The sequence below is a fragment of the Fulmarus glacialis genome, unplaced genomic scaffold (genome assembly GCF_000690835.1).
Source record: "Fulmarus glacialis isolate BGI_N327 unplaced genomic scaffold, ASM69083v1 scaffold48024, whole genome shotgun sequence".
Classification (NCBI taxonomy): domain Eukaryota; kingdom Metazoa; phylum Chordata; class Aves; order Procellariiformes; family Procellariidae; genus Fulmarus; species Fulmarus glacialis.
This window is the reverse complement of record NW_009209632.1, coordinates 389-19,560: the sequence shown is the minus strand read 5'-3', so window position 1 is coordinate 19,560 and position 19,172 is coordinate 389. Positions and strand designations below refer to the sequence as shown.

General features: G+C 37.7%; 1 protein-coding gene across 1 annotated transcript; it reads left to right on the top strand.

The window, feature by feature from the left end:
- The first annotated feature begins 278 nt into the window (after nucleotides 1-278).
- GFM2 (G elongation factor, mitochondrial 2) lies at nucleotides 279-18,055 on the top strand. Its single transcript, XM_009576887.1, has 20 exons — nucleotides 279-341; nucleotides 884-968; nucleotides 2,764-2,809; nucleotides 3,806-3,903; nucleotides 4,966-5,091; nucleotides 5,497-5,585; nucleotides 6,792-6,880; nucleotides 7,127-7,187; nucleotides 7,279-7,464; nucleotides 10,114-10,194; nucleotides 10,930-11,078; nucleotides 11,605-11,745; nucleotides 11,826-11,925; nucleotides 12,754-12,943; nucleotides 14,256-14,332; nucleotides 14,838-14,976; nucleotides 15,124-15,309; nucleotides 16,747-16,862; nucleotides 17,104-17,286; nucleotides 17,752-18,055. Exons 1-20 carry the CDS (start codon nucleotides 279-281, stop codon nucleotides 17,878-17,880), a joined length of 2,334 nt encoding a protein of 777 aa, XP_009575182.1. The 3' UTR covers nucleotides 17,881-18,055.
- Nucleotides 18,056-19,172: the final 1,117 nt, after the last annotated feature.

The following is a 19,172-nucleotide window of genomic DNA, read 5'->3' as shown; positions in this document are numbered from 1 at the left end:
TACTGTTTGGAGACTGCTTTGAGAAGTATGTTTAGTGTTTGTGGGCATGCATTTATGCTGCATTTTTAAGGCTTAATAACATTATTTTTACAGATCTGACACCAATTTAACCTGCAAAGTAGTAATCTAAAAACCAGTAACCTTATCTAACTTGAAAAACAATTGAGTTTCATGATTGATTTATGTGGAAGTAGTATAGTTACCTGTTTCCTATCATAAACATTTTGTACAATGTTTACTTACCTTGGCAAGGAACGGCTTTAGAGACGAGAGCCAGAATGTTGAGAATTATGAGGAAATTTTTGGTGAATGCATTGAAGTCATCAAGTTTGTGCAATGAGGTAAGCTTTTTCCCAAATTTTGATACTTCCTCTGTGAGCAAAAGAAATACGCGGGTTACTCTTGAGTAAACTTCTTTTTTTGGTCTTTTCTTTAAAAATTGGTATCCAAACAGAACGCATAATTTCATGTTGGAATTGGACTTCACATAAGTCAGAATGTGGAAGTTGAATTTGTAATTTTTCTGTAAACTTTTTTAGTATCTGTGATTTTGATTACCTAATATTTGTCATTGTTAAATTTATGTTACTTACACAAATAATTAGATGTATTTAAAATATGGTGGCTACCGACAACATGCTTTGATGCTATCGTAGATTTTTACTGAACTTCCCAAATAATATTGGGGTTGGACTTGGTTTAAACCTCGGTGCTACCATCTTCATGCCTCTACTTCCAAATAGCTGGTATCTTGAGCTTATATAAATATCAGTTCTTGTAGATGCTTTTTTGAGTTTAGTTTTCTACAGCTGGTAAAAATGTACCTACAAAGTCATTATTTATAATGATGAATATTCTATATGATTTTTTTTTTCCTTTTAAGTATGTGTATTCCAGGAAGACAAAAATGAGTGTCTTAAGTGTGACACAGCAAAACTGCAGTCTAAGAAGCTACAGTTCTGCACCAGGTATAAGTTTAAATAATTTTCTTAATAGTAGGGATTACTCTAAAAATGAATAAGAATACTTTATAAATTGTGTTTTATTGTCTTCTTTTGGTCATTATTTATGGAATTTGGTGTATGAAGCGCAAACAGAGCAGTTAGAAGGTTCAAAGACTGAAAAGAAGGGTTTTGTACTGCTGCTATTTTGTCAGTAGATGTATGTTATGAAGCCTTTAGAAAATAATGAGAAGAAAAGATACAAATTTATAAGAAGTCAGGTCAGTTGTGAAGCCTGCTGGAACCCCTGTCCAGTTGCCTGAAGTATTAATTAGTTAACTGGTGATAGCCAGCATGTTGGACAAGGGGAAAAACACAGGAATCTGATTAATAGAAGTTTTAAGTTATCGTTAGTGTATTTTCTTTGCAGACTCAGGATAAAAGAGAGTAAAAATAAGATACTTGAAAAACAAAATTTCTATTAAAAGGAATTTTTGGTGGTTTTTGAGTAGTGCACTGAGGTTGAATGGAAATCGATTGATATAAGGTAGTGTTGGGAGTCAGGGCCGTTTTTTCTACATCAAGATGGAGATGGGAAGAAAATATTGGTAACTGGTGGGTAACCGACTTCTTTAAAAAAAAACGTTTATGGATTCAGCACTGTGTATCTTAGCAACAGTCTTTAACCTGCAGTCATGCACCTGAGAAGACGACTCACTCTTCTCAGTTGCTGATGTCAACACGGACTCTGTTGCTACGTATTGCTGTTTCTGTGTAGTTGTCTATGCAATGTCCTTGCTGGCTACTGTACTTATCCCCAGTTTTGCTGTGCTGAATACCTCAGCATCTCACATGGAGGCAGAGCTTCATTCCATATGCAAGAAGATACCATGACTTAGACAAGCAAGAAATCTCAAACATACTAACGTGTTATTTTGCGGGTTATTTTGGAAACTGGAGGGAAAAAGGCAGTGTTAGCTGGAGTTTTCATTTGGTGTGGTGGTGGTGGGTGTTGGTGAATTTCCAGGCTGCTACCTTGCTTCTCCTAAGATCAGTCTTTCTCCTCATCAAGATGTTAACCTATAAGATGCCTCTTTAATGTCCCTCTCTCGTAAGAGGGATGATCAGTAAATGGTGAAGGAATGTTATTTTAAATATTGTTGAATTGTGTTTGTCCTATCAAAGTTAAACTAAAGTACTAGGAAACTGAGTTCCTGAAACACAACTTAAATGTCTTGAGTAACTGAATTATGGATTAGTTTCGTAAAAATTCAACTTGGCAGCTTTTTTCCCAGCTAAATAGTGTGTGAGAGAGGAAGTATCTTTCAAGAAAATAGGAATTTAAAACTCCTCAGTCCCGTGTTTTGTTAACCTAGGTCAGTTTACATTTTCTCCCTGAGAGTTACGCTGTCTAGCTTCAGTGTTTAAAGGACTTTTGAAATTTCTTATCTAATAGCCGGTTCAGATGAATGTCAGCATTACAGTTGTCTTGAACTGTGCTGTGTTTTGTTATTGCTTCTGCAGAGTAACATTTTACTGGCTGATGATACTTTTCTGTGTTGTCTTTTTCCTATTGTTTGTAAATTACAAGTGTTTTGAAGAGTTTCTCTTTTTTTAAGAGAGAGATTTATTGAAAATTAAGTGCAACTCTTTAGAAATCTGAGGTGGTAGAGATTATGGATTGTCATGAGTTGTGCCTCTGAATTTTTTTTTTTATAAGCTTTTTAGGAATTTTCTTAAGTATATTTAATTTTGTTAAAATCTATCATTTCTACATTGGGGTCAGTCTTACAAATTGTTGTTTTGTTTTGTTTGTCTGCAGGAGATGTTAAGTCTCTGCGTTCTGTCGTTAATCCTCATATATCCAGGTACATCATGCTAGCTTATTTTTCGGACGTAGCCCACAGTCAGAGCAATTGATGCAATAAAAAGTCATGGGTTGTTGGTACACCCGTTGCACGCATAGTTCATATGCATGTTCTAAGTTAAAGTTAGTACTTCCTTTTACCATTCTGACATTTCAATATAGAACAGTTGTTGGTGTCAGAGGGATCTTGGTCTGTCTCTTGTTTACATCATCAGAACCAAAACTGGGCTTTTGGGGAAACTCTAAATCCATGGTGGTTGCTGGGAGCTGAACAAGGGGCAAGGGATGTCTTGGCAACTAGACCACCGCTGTGGGCAGGGCTGTGTGCTTTGAGTTCATGGGAGTGCTCAGCTGCGTTAGATGAAGGGCCTTAGTAACGAGGGCAAGGTAATTAGGGGCTGAGCTGCCAAAGGAATGGGTTAGGGGGGAAGTTCCCTTGGAAGACTACTTCAGGCGAATTCGGCTAGCATTAATTGTGAATATGGGGGCTGATCGCAAGCCTGCAATGCGCAGAGCTAGTGAAGCAGTTTTGGAAGCTACTGGCGAGGTACTTCAGAAAGGAAGACTTGGCTGAACAGAATCAAGGACAACTTCATGGAAACTTGGATGCTAGATTTGGGGCATAAAGGATGTATATGCAATGGATTGTTTCAGGCACCAGGGGTTTGGGATTGGGATGGATGAGAGGATGGAGAGGCTGCTTCTGTCTGTTGGGAGGGCAGATGGGCAAGGATGAGGCCAAGAAGTGGCCTTCCCCTGAAGTGAAGCGTGGAAACCTGTTCCAAAACTCTTGAGTACTACTGATCTGAAGAAAATCCACCATTTCAATACTAACGTGCTTCATTATCAGAATGTACACTGTATTAGATATGCAACAGAGGAAAAATGTTACTCATCTGGTATGCTATTCTTAGTGAATATTAATTGTTTATGCAAATAACAATATCGCTGAATAAAAAAATTAGCACAGTAAAAGCAATGTTTTCGCTTTATGCAGAATCCGAAACATTGGCATTATGGCCCACATTGATGCAGGGAAAACTACGACAACAGAGAGAATGCTGTATTATTCTGGATACATAAGAACACTTGGAGGTTAGAATACTTTGTATTTCAGTAGCTTTGAGAGACTTAATAGTATGCAGTAACATGCAATGCAGTTAGAGGTTGCTGATGGAACACTTAGTGTAGAAACCAGTTGTTCCAAAGTTGTACTGCAGTATAATGAAATTTTAATGCACATTCCATTACGTTCTAAGGCAGTTGTACTTTGAGAGATCATAGGTTCATATTTTTCTTTTTCTTTTAGTGCATTATGTTTTGCTTAACACTCAGTTAGAGGTTCTTCTTGTTTTACTTGTTGCTCATAGGCCGTCCTGTAAAGCTGTTTCTTCAGTTCTCTTTTGACCTGTAAAGAAACCAGATTAACTAAAAGTAACATTTTTTTTGAAAGCCATAGCACAGGAAGAATTCCTTGCTTCAGCAACTCACAGAATTCTTCAAGATTGAAAGGGTCATAGCAGCCTCCATTTGTGCTACGTTTTGACCTTTTAAATTTAATTCCCTCTCCTCTACTGTGTATGAGAATGGTAGAAGATGTTAGGCTTGTGGAGTGGTTGAGCTTGGTGGCCTGCTTGTTTAAAAATGTGGAACTGCTTCTCTTTTTACTGAAAATTTAAAAAAAAAAAAAAACGCAAGCAAAACCCAACCTCTTACTTGTTTGTTTTGGGTTTTGTTGTTTTGGTTTTTTTTTTTACTTAAGTTTAGTTTTAACTTAATTACCTTTTAATTACTAAATTGTAAAATGTCAGTCACATTCTATACAATGAGTGCAGCCAGGTTTTTTAAAACTGTAGTTTGTTCATGATTTTGGACTTTGCTTTAGTTTTTAAGTTTCTTATGGTGTTACTAGGATTAAGAACAACAGAAGGGTTGTTGGAATTGCTTGTCTTTGACTTACAGAGCATTTGTTCCCTGGAAAGGGAGCCCGGGTAAATCAGCTGACATTATCATTTTTTGAAAAAGGCTAGTTTTCATAGCTTATACATATCCAAAAGGGATAGTATTTCCAGATCTCTCTCGGCATCCGTTTTCCAAGACAATTTCAGCTTTAAGGTTATTTACCTATCCAACTGTAATCGTGTTTCCTGTTCACAGATGTTGATGATGGGGACACAGTGACAGATTTTATGGTACAAGAGCGAGAACGTGGTATTACCATTCAGTCTGCTGCTGTTACGTTTGACTGGAAGGATTACAGAATCAATCTGATTGACACCCCAGGTACTACACTTTAGCAGTACTCACATTATTAGAGGAGAGTAGATGAAGTGGGGTGTCGCAGAACTTAAGTCTTAGTTTTAAATATGGTGCAATATTTAAGTGGTTTAATTGTGTCAGTAAAAAGGCCTATACTGAGCTCTATTCAGCTTTGGCTAATTATTGTTTGCTGGTGCCAAATCTAGTGTGTTTAAAGTGAGCTCAGACATTTTCACACTGAATTGCTCTCAGTTCTGGGATTGCAATGTAACAATCATCTTGTGTGTTTCAAGGACTGATGGGTGTATGTCTCTGCAGGTGAAGACAGGGTTGTTTTGACATGATTTAAAAAAAAAAAATTTAAAAAAAATGACCTGTTGATATTGCCTGTTTGAATTATGATGGCATAAAAGGAAGATTGTTTTTTAGGTCATGTGGACTTCACAGTGGAAGTTGAGCGTTGCTTGAGAGTCCTGGATGGAGCAGTAGCGGTGTTTGATGCTTCAGCTGGTGTTGAGGTAAAAATAACTGGTAGATTTTTTTCTTTTCATCTAATGAGTTAAATCAGACTGAAATAATAATAATTGTACGGAGATGTTGCTCTGTATTATCTCTTTTTGATGCTTTGATCAAAATTCAGCTTCAGGAAGCTAAGCATTTAATTTCAAGTCCTGTAGTGTACAGGAATTTCCATGGTAATAAGGGGCAAATAACTGGGATTCCCATTAAAATCTGGGGGTTTTTGTTGTTTTGTTGCTGTCCTTTACAAAGGTGAGGTCAATGCTTCTGGCTAGCTCCACCAGTGGAAAGAAATGAGTATCTCTTCATTTCTTATTTTCAGATTTCGTGTAGAAAATGAGTAATTTTCCGCCAGAATTTCTCCCTCCCCAATGGCCTATTTAACATGTCCTTCAGGGCATAGTGCAGAAAAGGTGGAGGCAGGCTGGAATTTGACTTTATAGCATGAGATGTTTGAGTAGTTCAATCCTGTAAAAAAAGTTACATGTTGTGAAATCACTGTGTTCCATGGGACATACCTTTTTCCTAGATGAGGGATGAGAGAATTCTTGATCAGTGTGAGTGATATTATTTAACTTGCTATTGGAAAGCATTTAGGTGCCATCACACATGAACCTAAACTGAGTAACAGCCCCCACCCCCAAAACCAAAACAATTAGATCTGCTTGTGTTTTTTTCTAAAACTGTGTAGGAAATTCTTGCATTATTTCCATGTTATTGGTAAGAGACTATTTCTGAATCTGAACCGATTTTCATATATACCTGTTTTAACTTCCAAATAAAAATGCGTATCATGAATGGCTCAGCAGTACACAAATTACTACCAAAACCACAGTTGTTTTTAGTGTCGTATATGTAGCCAGAGAAATGCTTGCCTGTGTGTGCTTAAGTAACTTGGCAATAAAGTCTTACGACTCTACATCAGTGAGTTTTTTCCATATATATGCCCTGTAATGCTTAGTTTTTCTCCATGTTCCCTTGCTGTATGCCTGTGTGCCCTTAGTGAAGGAGGGGGAATGACGACAGCTAAGAGACAAGATGAGGCAAAGCTGCTTGTGGAGTTCATCTGTGCTGCTAGATACAGGATTGTCGCAACACATTCAGCACAGTTCCCTTCTGTACTCTGAACTCAGTCCCTCAGCGGTATTGGGGAGTGTGTAGTTCAGCTGTTGGCACTAACGTTTCCGTTTTGTCTTTTGCTTTAGGCCCAAACTCTGACAGTGTGGAGACAAGCGAACAAACATCAGATACCACGAATTTGCTTTTTGAACAAGATGGACAAAAACAGAGCAAGGTATTTAGAGAGTTATTTTAATCATTGCTAAAAACCTTGTAAGAGAATGTATCTAATCAAATTGAAGTTTTTCCGTTAAGCATAGGGCAAGCCAATTATGTTAATACTTACTATATACATTTGATTATGCAGATGCATATTTTTGTGTAATTGTAGGAGTAATTTTTGTAGTAAATATGGAATGGTAAACCTATTTTACTATGTCATTAAGTTTTGTGTAACTTAGTATCTGGGTTTTTTGTATAGTTTTACATATGCTGTTGAGAGCATCAAACAAAAGTTGAAGACAAAACCTTTGCTTTTACAGGTAAGCTTAGAAATTAAATGTTTACTTGCTTTCTTTCAAATGGAACTCCTTTCTTAATTTTTTGCCGCTAAAATCTCCACTGTGTTTGCAGTTGCCCATTGGGGAAGCCAAGACCTTCAGAGGACTGGTTGATGTTGTTACTAAGGAACAAATAATTTGGAAACCTACTTCTGATTTGGATGATGGAAAAAATTTTGAGCAAAAGGTGCTGCTGGAGACTGATGATTCCAACCTGTTCCAAGAAGTCCAGGATGCCCGAAATACCTTAATAGAACAAGTAAAGTTCTAAAGTAAATGCATAATGTATTTTAAAACGTTATTTAGAACAGTAGAAAAAACAGGCTGAAAGGGACCTCTGGAGTGTCTGGTGCAGTGACCTGCTCAAAGCAGGGCTAACTTCAGCATTAGATCAGGTTGCTTAGGCCTTGTGCAGTTGAGTTTTCAAGTCTCTAAGGGTGGAGATTACAATCTGTCTGGGCAACCTGTCCCAGTGCTTGATCATCCTTGCAGTGAAACATCATTTCTTTTTATCCAACGGGAATTTACCATGTTGCAACCTGCGACAGCGCCGCTTGTCCTTTCCTTGTGTACCTCTGAGAAGAATCTGGCTCTGTTTTCCCTGAAGCAGACCCACCACCACCACCATTTCAAGTAGTAAGAGACAGCATTTGCATCCTTCCTTAGCCTCTCCAAGTTAGACAAACCTCTCTGGGCCTCCAGCTGCCCTCCAACCACCTTCGTGGTTTTCCAAGGTTTGTCAGTCTCTCTTGTGCTGCAGAGCCTAAAAGCAGACAGTGTTTTAGATGCAGCTTCACAAGTGCAGGGTAGAGGGCACTAACCACTTGCCCTCATCCACTGGCTATCTTCTTGCTGATGCAGCCCGGTATGCAGTTAGCCTTCGTCACTGGAAGGGGACGCTGCTGACTAATGCTCACTTGTCCAGCGGGAGCCTCTGACTGACTTCGGCAGAGCTGTTTCCCAGCTAGTTGATCCCCTATATCTATATCAGCGCATGGATTTGTTCTGTCCCAGGTGCAAGATTCTGCATTTGTCCTTACTGAACTAATTTCAAGTTTTCTTCACTTCCTTTCCATCTGTCAAAGATGCTTAATGCACATTGGAAGCGTTAATATGTGGTGGCAAAACATGCTGAATATAGAGAGCTGGACTCCCTGGCTGTACCATACGTGCGTAAAATGGAAAATACTCCCTGCTTTATAAATAGGGAACTGAAGAAAGCAGGCACCAAGTTTAGCATTCAGTTGGCCAACATGGCATCTTGTACTGTCTTAGATGCCAAAAGATGCTTGGGACATTCACATGAGGCCTGGCAGATGTGACCCAGAATCTACAGGATATCCATACCCTTTCTGGAGTGGCAGCTAGAAGCTGGATGGGACGTTGCAGGCTGGTCAAAATGGGCCTAAATACTGCTTAGAGGCAGATGAATCCCACCATAAATCTTGTTCCAGATCCATCCAAAAAGTCCATGGGAGAGATGAGAATAGAACAGTATAAATATTTCTTTATCATAAATTGCCATACTGTGAAGCTAAGAAAGATAATAGAAGCTTAATCTACTTGATACCAGGTTTTGCACAGTTGGCAGTTTAGAAGGGGTGAAGAATGGAAGAATTAATGGAAGTGAAAGAATAATTTGCCTGATGAGCAGTGCAGAACATTTGAAATAGTTTGTCCAGAGTGTTTTCTGCTCCCCTCAGCTGGCATTTTGAAGTCCCACATTATTTTGTGTAATTTATAAAATTATATTGGAAGAGTTGGTTGTACTTGAGATACTCTAAGCAAGTCTTCTCTCCAAGTAAAAAGTGGGATTTTTTTTACATTCAATTTGCTTTTATACAGCTTAAAAGTGTAGTAGTGATTACAATTGAATGCATACTTCTGTACGCAAAAATATAGGAGGTTAACAACTATGTTTATCTTAGATATCAATCCATTTTGCTAGAAGGGCTGCCCTCCATACAATTTTGAATAACATTGTGCAAGTGCGTAAACAGATGATGCTAGGCTTTCAGTTTCCTTTGAAACATTAGAATCAGGTCCATTTTATAGTCCTTTGAGTTCAGTAAACACAAACACAATCTGGTTTTCAAAATTTCCAGGTTTTAAATGGGGATGTTATTACTCAGCCTTTTATCCTAAGAAATGTATTATCAGATAGAAGGCTTTATAAGAACAGTGTTGGGCTTTTATTTTTCCTTTGGTTTCTGGGCCCTTCTTGAAGCAGGACCAGTAGTGTGATAATTGAGATAACCTTGTGTTTGAAAAATATTTTTTTATATGTTTTCTATACCCCTTATCAGAAACCCTGTAAAATTCAGTAGTTCGAATACCAGCCATCTTGCACACTTTGCTTTCACTTAATTGAATGAACACTTTCCTTTATCTGTTATGTTTTAACTATTAGCTTGATTAGGCTTCTAATTGCTTATCAATGATTCATTTCAGTATTTGGTCAATTGCTGTTGTAGCCACTAGAGGGAGCAAAGTGCCTACGGCACTTAGGGTGTCCCGGGTCTATGACAGTGCAAGGGTGTAAGTGGGACGAGGTTTAAAAAGTAGTTAATTTATTTGTCAAGCTAAGTAGTACAGTTTGGAAACACAGATGAGTGCCATAAAGAACGTCAAAGCTTTTTCAGTTTCAGGGAGAAGTACAAGCATTGTCTCTCCCATTGATGTTTTGCCTGACAGCAGCTTTATGGGTTGATTTTTATTTTTTTTTTTTCCCCCTGTCCTTTCTTGAAACTTTCATTTCTGTAATTTTCTGTGGCTTGAGTTTATGATCTCTGATGTCTTTAAAGGCTTTGTTTGTGCTGTGTTTAGCTATATTTCCTAAATAACTAAGGTTTATGACTTACCTGTGAAACTGCTTTATGCCAAATAATAAAGAACTATTCTGTTGAAGGTTGCAGATCTGGATGATGAATTTGCTGAACTGGTTCTAGGAGAATATAGTGAAAATTTTGACTTAATACCAGCTGTTAAGGTAATTTTTACATTTCCTTATTTATAAACAAGTTTTTACTAGCTGTTATTCTGAAGGGCTGGGTTTTTCTTCCTTTGGCACATGCAGATCATGATTTTGCAGATGTGCATTTTTTATCAACAACAAAAAAATCATACCAGCTTTTGTAGTGAATTTACAGTACTGTGAATTTAGGACAAAGTATATTCAAGCTTAGTATGAATTTTATACAATAATGCACTAACTATGATTCTCAGACATGCTAGGCATAACTTTAAAAGCAGGGTACCTTTGGTCAGGAAAGTTTTTTCTTGAAAGTTAGGCTGCTGCGAAAGTGTTTAGGGAAAGGTGAATGGAATTTCCAAGTAGAGTCTGGAGTTTGTGTCCGAGCTGCTGATTCTTACTAACAAAAGTAGCATCTCAACTGCTATGAATTGGTTGGATCTTCAGACACTGCACCTTGAAAGTGGTGAGATACAACATTCTGAATTAAAAGGACTGTTAGAAAAAGAACAAGAACAGCTGCAGATCTGCATGAAGTGTTTAGAAATCTTAAAAGCAGTGTCTTCTGTTTTAGCATCTAAACATTTGGATTTATGGCTTGGAGCTCATTAAAAGCAGTGAAAGGAGTTTGGATGAGTGATGTTATATTTGCAAGCATACTTCTTAACTTTTTGGGATTTGTTAGCAATATCTGATGCAATTTAAGGCCTAATTGTAATTCGCATGTTAACAGAAAATAATTCTTTTTTGCAGTTACAGTCTGCTATCCGCAGAGTCACACTGGCTCAGAAGGCGGTACCTGTACTCTGTGGCAGTGCACTGAAGAACAAAGGAGTGCAGCCATTACTGGATGCTGTTACTATGTACTTGCCTGCACCTAATGAACGTTCATATGGGTTTCTGTAAGTACAAGGAGAAAAGGGAGGGTCAGGAAAAAGGAAAAATAAGTAGGAAAGCATAAAAGAAGAAAATGAAGAATATCAACAAAGCATTTATATCTTTAAAAACATTTACTGTTTTTAGGTATTGAATAACAGTAAAGATGTGCGGACATAAAAATACACTTGAGTACTGAACCTGATTTGGTCAGTGCAACTGGAATTGTATGCATTTATCTCCAGTTGCCAAACTTGCACTTTAGAGTTCTAAAGTCTATTTTTAATCTAAGGATACTGCTATTTTACAAAATTGGGGTCTAGGGATCATCTTTAGTATTGGCTGAGTCACATGACATCTTACATATCCTACTGGAGCTGAAACTGCTTAGGTTAATATTTTTTGGTATAAATTACGATTTTAAAAATCTGCCTCTATTAATATTACAATAAGAAACATATTGCTTCTTAAATGAGTGGAAATTTAGGTAAATATAAGTTTGAGTGGATTAATGCTACAAGCATGCTTTTTGTTGTGCTTTTTATTTTGCAGACAATGGTACAGGGATGACCTGTGTGCCCTAGCGTTTAAAGTTCTCCATGATAAATGTCGTGGACCACTAGTTTTTGTTCGCGTTTACTCAGGTTCACTGAAACCTCAATCAGCTGTATATAATATTAACAAAAGTTGCACGTGAGTAAGATAGAGATGTGGTTTAGTGTAGCATTGGAGTGTCTGTTAAAGTCCTGAGTAATCAAGAATTTCATTTTCAGGGAGAGAATAACCCGGCTGCTCCTGCCTTTTGCTGATCAGCAGATTGAAATACCATCGCTAATGCCTGGCAACATTGCCCTTACTGTTGGGTTAAAACAGGTAATGGAAAACACTGATTCTATAAAGAAGTTTGTTTTACTAGTGTGCTTTCTACCTCTATGGTATTGTATCTCTATTGATTGTTATGACATATGTAAACTTGCTTTATTTGAAATACACGTACGTGTACTTCCTCCTAAAATGAAATATTACAATATACAAATGTCAGTATTTGACCTGGGAGATGCTGTGCTGATTACATGAAAAGGACTGAAAACTGAAGGTGTGTTTTAGTAGGGTTCTGAGCTTGTATTTATATTGTAACTCTTAAAATACAATGTAATGCCGTGGAGAGACCCCCCCTTCCATGGGGAAGGAGAGTGATGATCCAAGTGAGTTACCCAAAAGCAACAGTTCTTTTGAACTTAAGTTCAAATAAGTGTGTTTCATGCTTGCTTCTATTAGTTTACTAATTCCATGCTTATTGTCTGAACAGGCTGCATAGATCTCATTTGCACAGAGTTTCTAAAATATAACCAACTTTGGCATGCATAAGCAAATTTTCATTTACCAATACTGTTCTTTGTGGCTTTATATCTTGACTGGTAAATTAGATTTAAAATGCAGTGAACTGGGCAAAGAAATGTTAGTCTAAATTTGAGCACAGCTTTTCCTTTTCCAGATCACTTTGGTTATTTGAAGAGAGAAGTTACAGTAATTGTTTATAAATAAGTAGATAGTGGAGTTGTCAAAACAAGTGGTTTTGAGGAAGAGAAATGGTCAGGGTTTGTGGTTTTGGATGTTTTGGGTTGTTTGTTTGTTTTTTTTTTTCACATCGCCTCTTTTCCTCCTCCTGTGTCTTGTGGGTCACTGGGTGTTGACCTATAGAGTGCCACTGGAGATACCGTAGTGTCATCAAAGGCTTCAGCAGTAGCTGCAGCACGCCGAGCTGGAAGGGATGCTGGGGGAGAGAAGAGGTCTACCAGTGACATAGAGAGCCTTCTGCTGGCAGGCGTTGAGATCCCTGACCCCGTCTTCTTCTGTACAATTGAACCTCCTTCAATGGCCAGACAACAAGGTACAACATAGCTACCTGAGAATATGATAAGACATACAAATGAGATATCCAAGCATAACCATATTCTCCTATGTAAGGAACAATGCTTGTCCCCAATCCATGCACACCTGGTTGACATGAGTGAGTTGCACAGATTTATCAATCAGTGATCTAATAAGGCCATTTTTGCACAGATGATATATTTTAGATTGTGGTTGTCAGTATCCTTTGCTATTACTACGTCAAGCAGTACCAATAGTAGTACTTTTCTAGTTTTTGTGTCTAGAAGTAGTAGTTCTTCATTTTGAAAGATGAGATGGAGGCACTTTCATTTCCTACTGTCATGCTTAGTTTTGCTGCAGTCACACTGGTCTGCTGTACATAGCGTCCTGAGTACAAATAACCTTGAATCGTGGTTTTTGGTTTTTTTTTCAGTCAGCACTCACAGTTTTACTCTGTGGTGTAAAGTCTTCACTTACCAAGACTTCTGTGTGTCTAGTTAGGGTTCACCCATGCAGTGTGACCTGTAATCTTGCTGCCTTTCTGAAGAACCTGTATCAGAGAACTTGGTTCCGTTCGACTCTCTTTAGAAATACATACTTTAAACTCTGTACCTTCATTCCAACAGAGCTGAGCTTGGTTGGGGGTGAAGGGGAGGAAGGACAAGTACCAGTGTAGTATGATGAAATGGAGCAAGGTAAAATGCAGATTTGGAGCAATATGTCTGCAGGCTGAGCCACTGGATTGTAAGGTGTTCCTGTTTTGTGGGGGTTTTTTTGGTTTTTGGTTTTTTCAAAGACTGTAAGGTAGATAGATGCAGTCTCAGCTGTGAGTTTATGATTCTGTAGCTGCTTCCCTGTAGCTGCTTTCCTCACCAGTTAAGATAATGGGGAATCAGAAAAAAATAATTTGCATTTGAACCTTTTCATGTTGAATTCATCTTGGAAATATTTAGGCAAATCATATGAGTTAGTTGACAATTTTTCTTATCTGTAAAAAGGGAGCAGTACTTTTTACTGACTTGATGAAGCACTTACAGGTTCTATTCTGTCTTCATACAAGTACAAAATACCACTCTGAAAATGGTATTTTTAATAATTAAATTAAAGCACTCTGTAGTGTGCAGTTAATTTGTTGGAGAGAATCTGAAGTTGCAAGTTGCTTGTAATTTGACTTGACTTTGTTTGCCAAAATTTATGCTTCTCTAGGGTTCTTTTGGCTCCTTCTGAGAATAAGATTTGACCTTATGAGGAAAGTGATGTTTAGACATTCATAGTGATTATCAAATTACTGAAGTCTCTTTAGATATAATGTATTTGATATTTATGTACAGACTTGGATAATGCATTGAGCTGCCTTCAGCGTGAAGATCCAAGTTTAAAAGTCAAGCTAGATCCTGACACAGGACAAGTAAGATGAATCTTCTATTGCTCACCTTATAACCAAGCTTTATTTTAGAACTGTCAAGACGACTCTTCAGTTAGTTCATTTGCATATTGAGATTTTCTTGAATAAAAAGAACTCTCTAAATGTTCGTATCATATATGTACAAAGTTCTGTGCATGAAACTAAAATGGAGCCTTGTGCACCTGTGCCTTACAAAGTAGAGGAAGTCACCCTGTGCTCCGCATGTTTTTGACAGTTCTGTATTTTAAAAAGTTTGAATTACATAATCTTTAAGATAATGTAAAGATGACCTTTTTTATAGTGGCCACAGTAGCGGTAATTACCCTCTCACTTATACGGTGTTGATGTCAGATGACTTAGAGCAGTCCTGTTTTCTCCCTAGGCTCCTTAGAATTTGAAATCTTTCTAAGAGACTATTAAGAGCGTGCAAGTCCTTGCTTAAACAGTTTGTATTAAAACCTGAGTTTTGCATGTTTTCCCTCTTCTCTCTTAACTCTCTTTTTACTAGACTATTCTTTGTGGCATGGGAGAACTACACATAGAGATCATTCATGACCGAATCAAACGTGAATATGGAATTGAAACTTATTTGGGACCTCTTCAAATAGCATACAGAGAAACCATCCTAAATGCTGCCCAAGCTACAGGTGAACTGAGTGAATGGAAGGAACATCTTGTTTCTGGTTTTGTAGCTTGATTTACTTTAAATGATCTTATGAGTAACTTTCAGATGAATTTTATGTATTCCTTTTTTTCCCAAATGTTTTTTTAGCTTTTTTTTCTTTCCCCTGCAGATATATTGGACAAAACAGTAGGAGATAAACGACACTTTGTAACGGCAGAGTTAGAGGTGAGGCCCAGGTTAGGGGAGAGAGTGATGACAAAACCTGTAATCGAGTATGCTGCGAGTGTCATTGAAGTGCTACCCAAAGAACTCCAAGGAGCTATAGAAAATGGAATCACGAATTCATGCATTCAAGGTAAAGGAAGTGCTATGACAGCTATACTGGTCTAACATTTCTGTAAGAAGCAATCTAATACGTTTCTAGGAGGAAAAACTCCTTGGTAGCTTGAAAACTAAAAGACAGTAACATTAGATGCAAAGGAAAATTCTGAAATTTCCTTAACTACAAAAACTGCCAAACATTCCTTTCCCTATGCCAGGAATGGAAGTCAGCATGCCTTTGGTTTTAAGGCTGATTTCTTCTCAGTCACTTAATAGTGAGCTTGGGTTCTTTTGGTTTGCTTTTTAAGCTGGTATAAGAGATAAAGCGTATACTTGATGACATCACGTAAACCACAGTGCTGTGACAGAAGTGGTTTCAGAGGCCAACATGTACATACCACTTCTATTAGAGTTACTGATGGTTTTTTTTGATTTTCAAATATGTTAAATCCATGAAAGTATACAATAAAAAGCCTTACCTAATTGCGAAGTATAGTTTTTCTAAAGGACTTTATGTTTCATTAAAAATAGGAAGTATTTAATAAGTGGTGGCCAAAGAACTCTCCCTTTCAGTAAAATTAACAGGCAGTGGATTGATAAATAAGAATTACTCTAGAAGCAGCAGCATGAGGTGTTTTTTCCATGTTGCTTGTTGAGTTGGAAAGCATCTCTCATCTCTGGCTGTGGAATGAGTCTTGACTGTGTGCTTTCTTCATGCTCCTTGAAGACACTTCAGAACTGTGCTGTCTCCAGCCTAAAATTCATGCCATTAAGTGCTTTTAAAAAAGAAAAAAAAAAAAATAGATCTGGCCATGTTCTCTGTAGGAAAAAAGCTACGTGGTTTTTTCTTAGATGTGGTTCAGGCCTCCCATCCAGTCTAATACAGTTTTTGGTCTGGTTGAGAGTCCTGGGTTGGAGGGAGATAACCTACCCAGGACACTAGATGTGGCTCATCCCTCATGGAATTGAGTTAACCCTGAGTTTTGGTCATGGGTTAGTATCAGGATTTACAGTGATCACATTGTGTTGAAAAGGAAAATACAGAAGATATTCTGGCTTCTGGTTAAAAGGTTTCATTACTTTTTCAAATGAAGTCTTGTTTCAACAGACAAGTTTTAGATACCATAATGTTATTAAAAAATAACTTCATTTTTGGGAACAGTTGTATGGATGAGCACACTTGGGAACTTCTGGTTCTGAAAATTATCTGTGCTTTTGGTAAAGAGAGTAAGAAAGTATGAGTCTGCATTCCTTTGTCTCCTCTGGCAAAGCTAGGTAATGACAAAATCACAAAATGAGGAACAAGACCAGTAGTCATGCCCTTTGGGGGAGGAAGGGGAAGGAGAGGGGAAAGAGGAAAGTGAGAAGCTCCAAATTAATCCTAAATTTTTTTTGCATGTGTCTTAATATTCTGAAAAACAAATGTGCCTTTTTTTTTTTTTCTTTCTTTCTTTCTTTCTTTTGTTCCTAGGACCTTTGCTTGGATTCCCAGTTCAGGATATAGATGTGACAGTGCACTCACTGACAGTGCATCCTGACACCTCCCACACGATGATATCAGCCTGTGTCTCCCGTTGCATGCAAAAGGTACAGTGAAACTGTAAGCTGCCGTAGAACACAGGAGCATGATACACTACTGGGAAAATATATGTGTACCAGTATCTGCTAATTGTTCTTCTCTGACAGTGTAATGTTCTCACTGGGGACTTTATAGCTTTTGGAAGTAGAGAATTTGAGAGGCAGTGTTAGCTTCAGTTATCCAAGTACTTATTATGTCAATTCTCTTTTTAAAAAAAAAAAAAGTCAACATAACTCCCCTTCCATGTAGGCTTTGAAAAAAGCTGGTATACAAATACTGGAGCCCGTGATGAACCTAGAAATCACAGTAAGTGAAGATCATCTCAGCGCAGCACTCGCTGACCTTGCACAGCGGAGAGGTAGTATTCAGGAAATCCAGAGCCGTCAAGATAACAGAGTTGTGGTTGCTGCTGTTCCACTCGCAGAAATGATGGTATGTGATTATCTTATTAATGGTAAAATGCAAATCTGATCTTTTTTTATATGTTAAAAATAATTAGGCTTCAGTTCACTTTTCCTGTTGTTATGGATGAGTAAGTTTGGAATGGATGTCTTTTATTGGATTTTAATTATTGAAGGTCTGAAGCAAATGCCCACAAATCTAGTAGTGTTTTTCTGCCTGATTCAGATTTGTTAAATCAGCATATTTTCAACTGTAAGTCAGAGAAGTAGTAAATACTATTAAAACAGGTTTTACAGAGAATAGGTTTTTTTTGAAAGTACATTATTAGGTTGACTCATGTATGTATTGTTCTTCTAATATAGTAATATTAAAAAATTAACTTACTAGTATGTTGCAGTATCTCTCTCTCTCTCTCTCTCTCTCTCTCTCTCTCTCTCTGACTAATTTATCTTCCCTTTATCCTAAATTGAGTGACGTGTCCTTCATTTTGTCTAGGGCTACTCAACAGTTTTGCGTTCGCTAACATCAGGCTCAGCAACCTTCACGTTGGAGCTTGCCAGTTACCAAGCCCTGAACAGTCAAGAGCAAAGTGCGCTTCTTCAGAGGAGGATGGGGTTGGTGTGATCACTTTACTCTGTAGAACAGTAAAGATACTTTCTATCCTCCCTGTTAAATATTTTCAGGAGCCTATTTATGTATCCCAGGATTCTTCTGGGACCAACAGGTTGTGGTAAATGATGGATTAGCAGCTATATGAGCAGACTCTGCTTTTAACTGTCCAAGGGAAGGTTCAAGAGACTCTGTTCTTCTGGCACAGTCTTGTAGTTGCAAAGCAGCTGAACCAGAGATGCAACCACAATTTGCTGCTTTGCAAATTCTTATCTTACAGGTATCTGCACTGACAGGTATCTGCACTGAGAAGTGATGCAAATCTTCTTCACAGAAATGAGCACTAAGTGCACCTTAATGTGCCAGACTGTTTCTTACTTCAGTAAGTAAAGTTTGTGAAGTTTATGTCTATAAATGAAATAAGTTTACAGTTTTGGCAGTCTGTATCTTGATTTGTTTTCAGCTGAATAAAAGAATATGATCAATAAGCATTTTAAACTGTACAATTCTAAGTATTACTTCCTATATTGTTAGAAACCAATTTGAACCAGAGTTCAGGACTGGGTGTAACTTCTACCTGAGTTTGCTTTAGCAAGTAAGTGGAATGGATGCTTCTGCAAATTGAGTAAGATCTGTGCAAAATATACAGAGTTCTCCCAGGACAGTGATCCCTAGCTACCACCTTGGAATATGTTGAGGGAGGATTTTTTTTACCTTTAGGAATAAGTGATTTAAGGTAGAATGGTTCTGATTTGCTATGTATTACAAATCTGTTCTGATTTGCAATTATCTGGTTACACAGAAAAGTGGTAAATGATACAATAAACTTTGAAATAAAAAGGTAGTTTACTCTTTATTTAAATAATGTCTTAGCTTTATTTTCCCTCAACTTTAGAATGTAAGGAAATTGGTAACTCTATGGTATCACGTTTCAGGTGAAGTGAAGAATCCCTATGTCCTGGTTTCGGCTGGGATAGGGTTAAATTTCTTGCTAGTGCTGTGTTTTGGATTTAGTATGAGGAGAATGTTGATAACACACTGATGTTTTCAGTTGTTGCTAAGTGCCCTCCTAGTCCAAGGACAGCTCCCATGCCTACTGACTGAGCTAGGTACACAACATGGGAGGGAACATAATCAGGACAGCCAGCTCAGCTGGCTAATGGGGTATTCTATACCATGTGACGTCATGCTCAATATATGAATGGTAGGCGTGATCCAGGAAGTACCGATCGCTACCTGGTTATCAGTCAGCACGGGTGGTGAGCAATTGCATTGTGCGTCACTCATTTTGTATATTCTATCATTAT

Bases quoted from the DNA above. Each gene is read 5' to 3' on its own strand.
- GFM2 (XM_009576887.1), top strand. From the start codon at position 279: ATGTTGAGAATTATGAGGAAATTTTTGGTGAATGCATTGAAGTCATCA. The intron at 3,904-4,965 runs GTTAGAATACTT...TCCTGTTCACAG, and splicing joins ATACATAAGAACACTTGGAG to ATGTTGATGATGGGGACACA. The intron at 11,746-11,825 runs GTGAGTAAGATA...TTTCATTTTCAG, and splicing joins AATATTAACAAAAGTTGCAC to GGAGAGAATAACCCGGCTGC.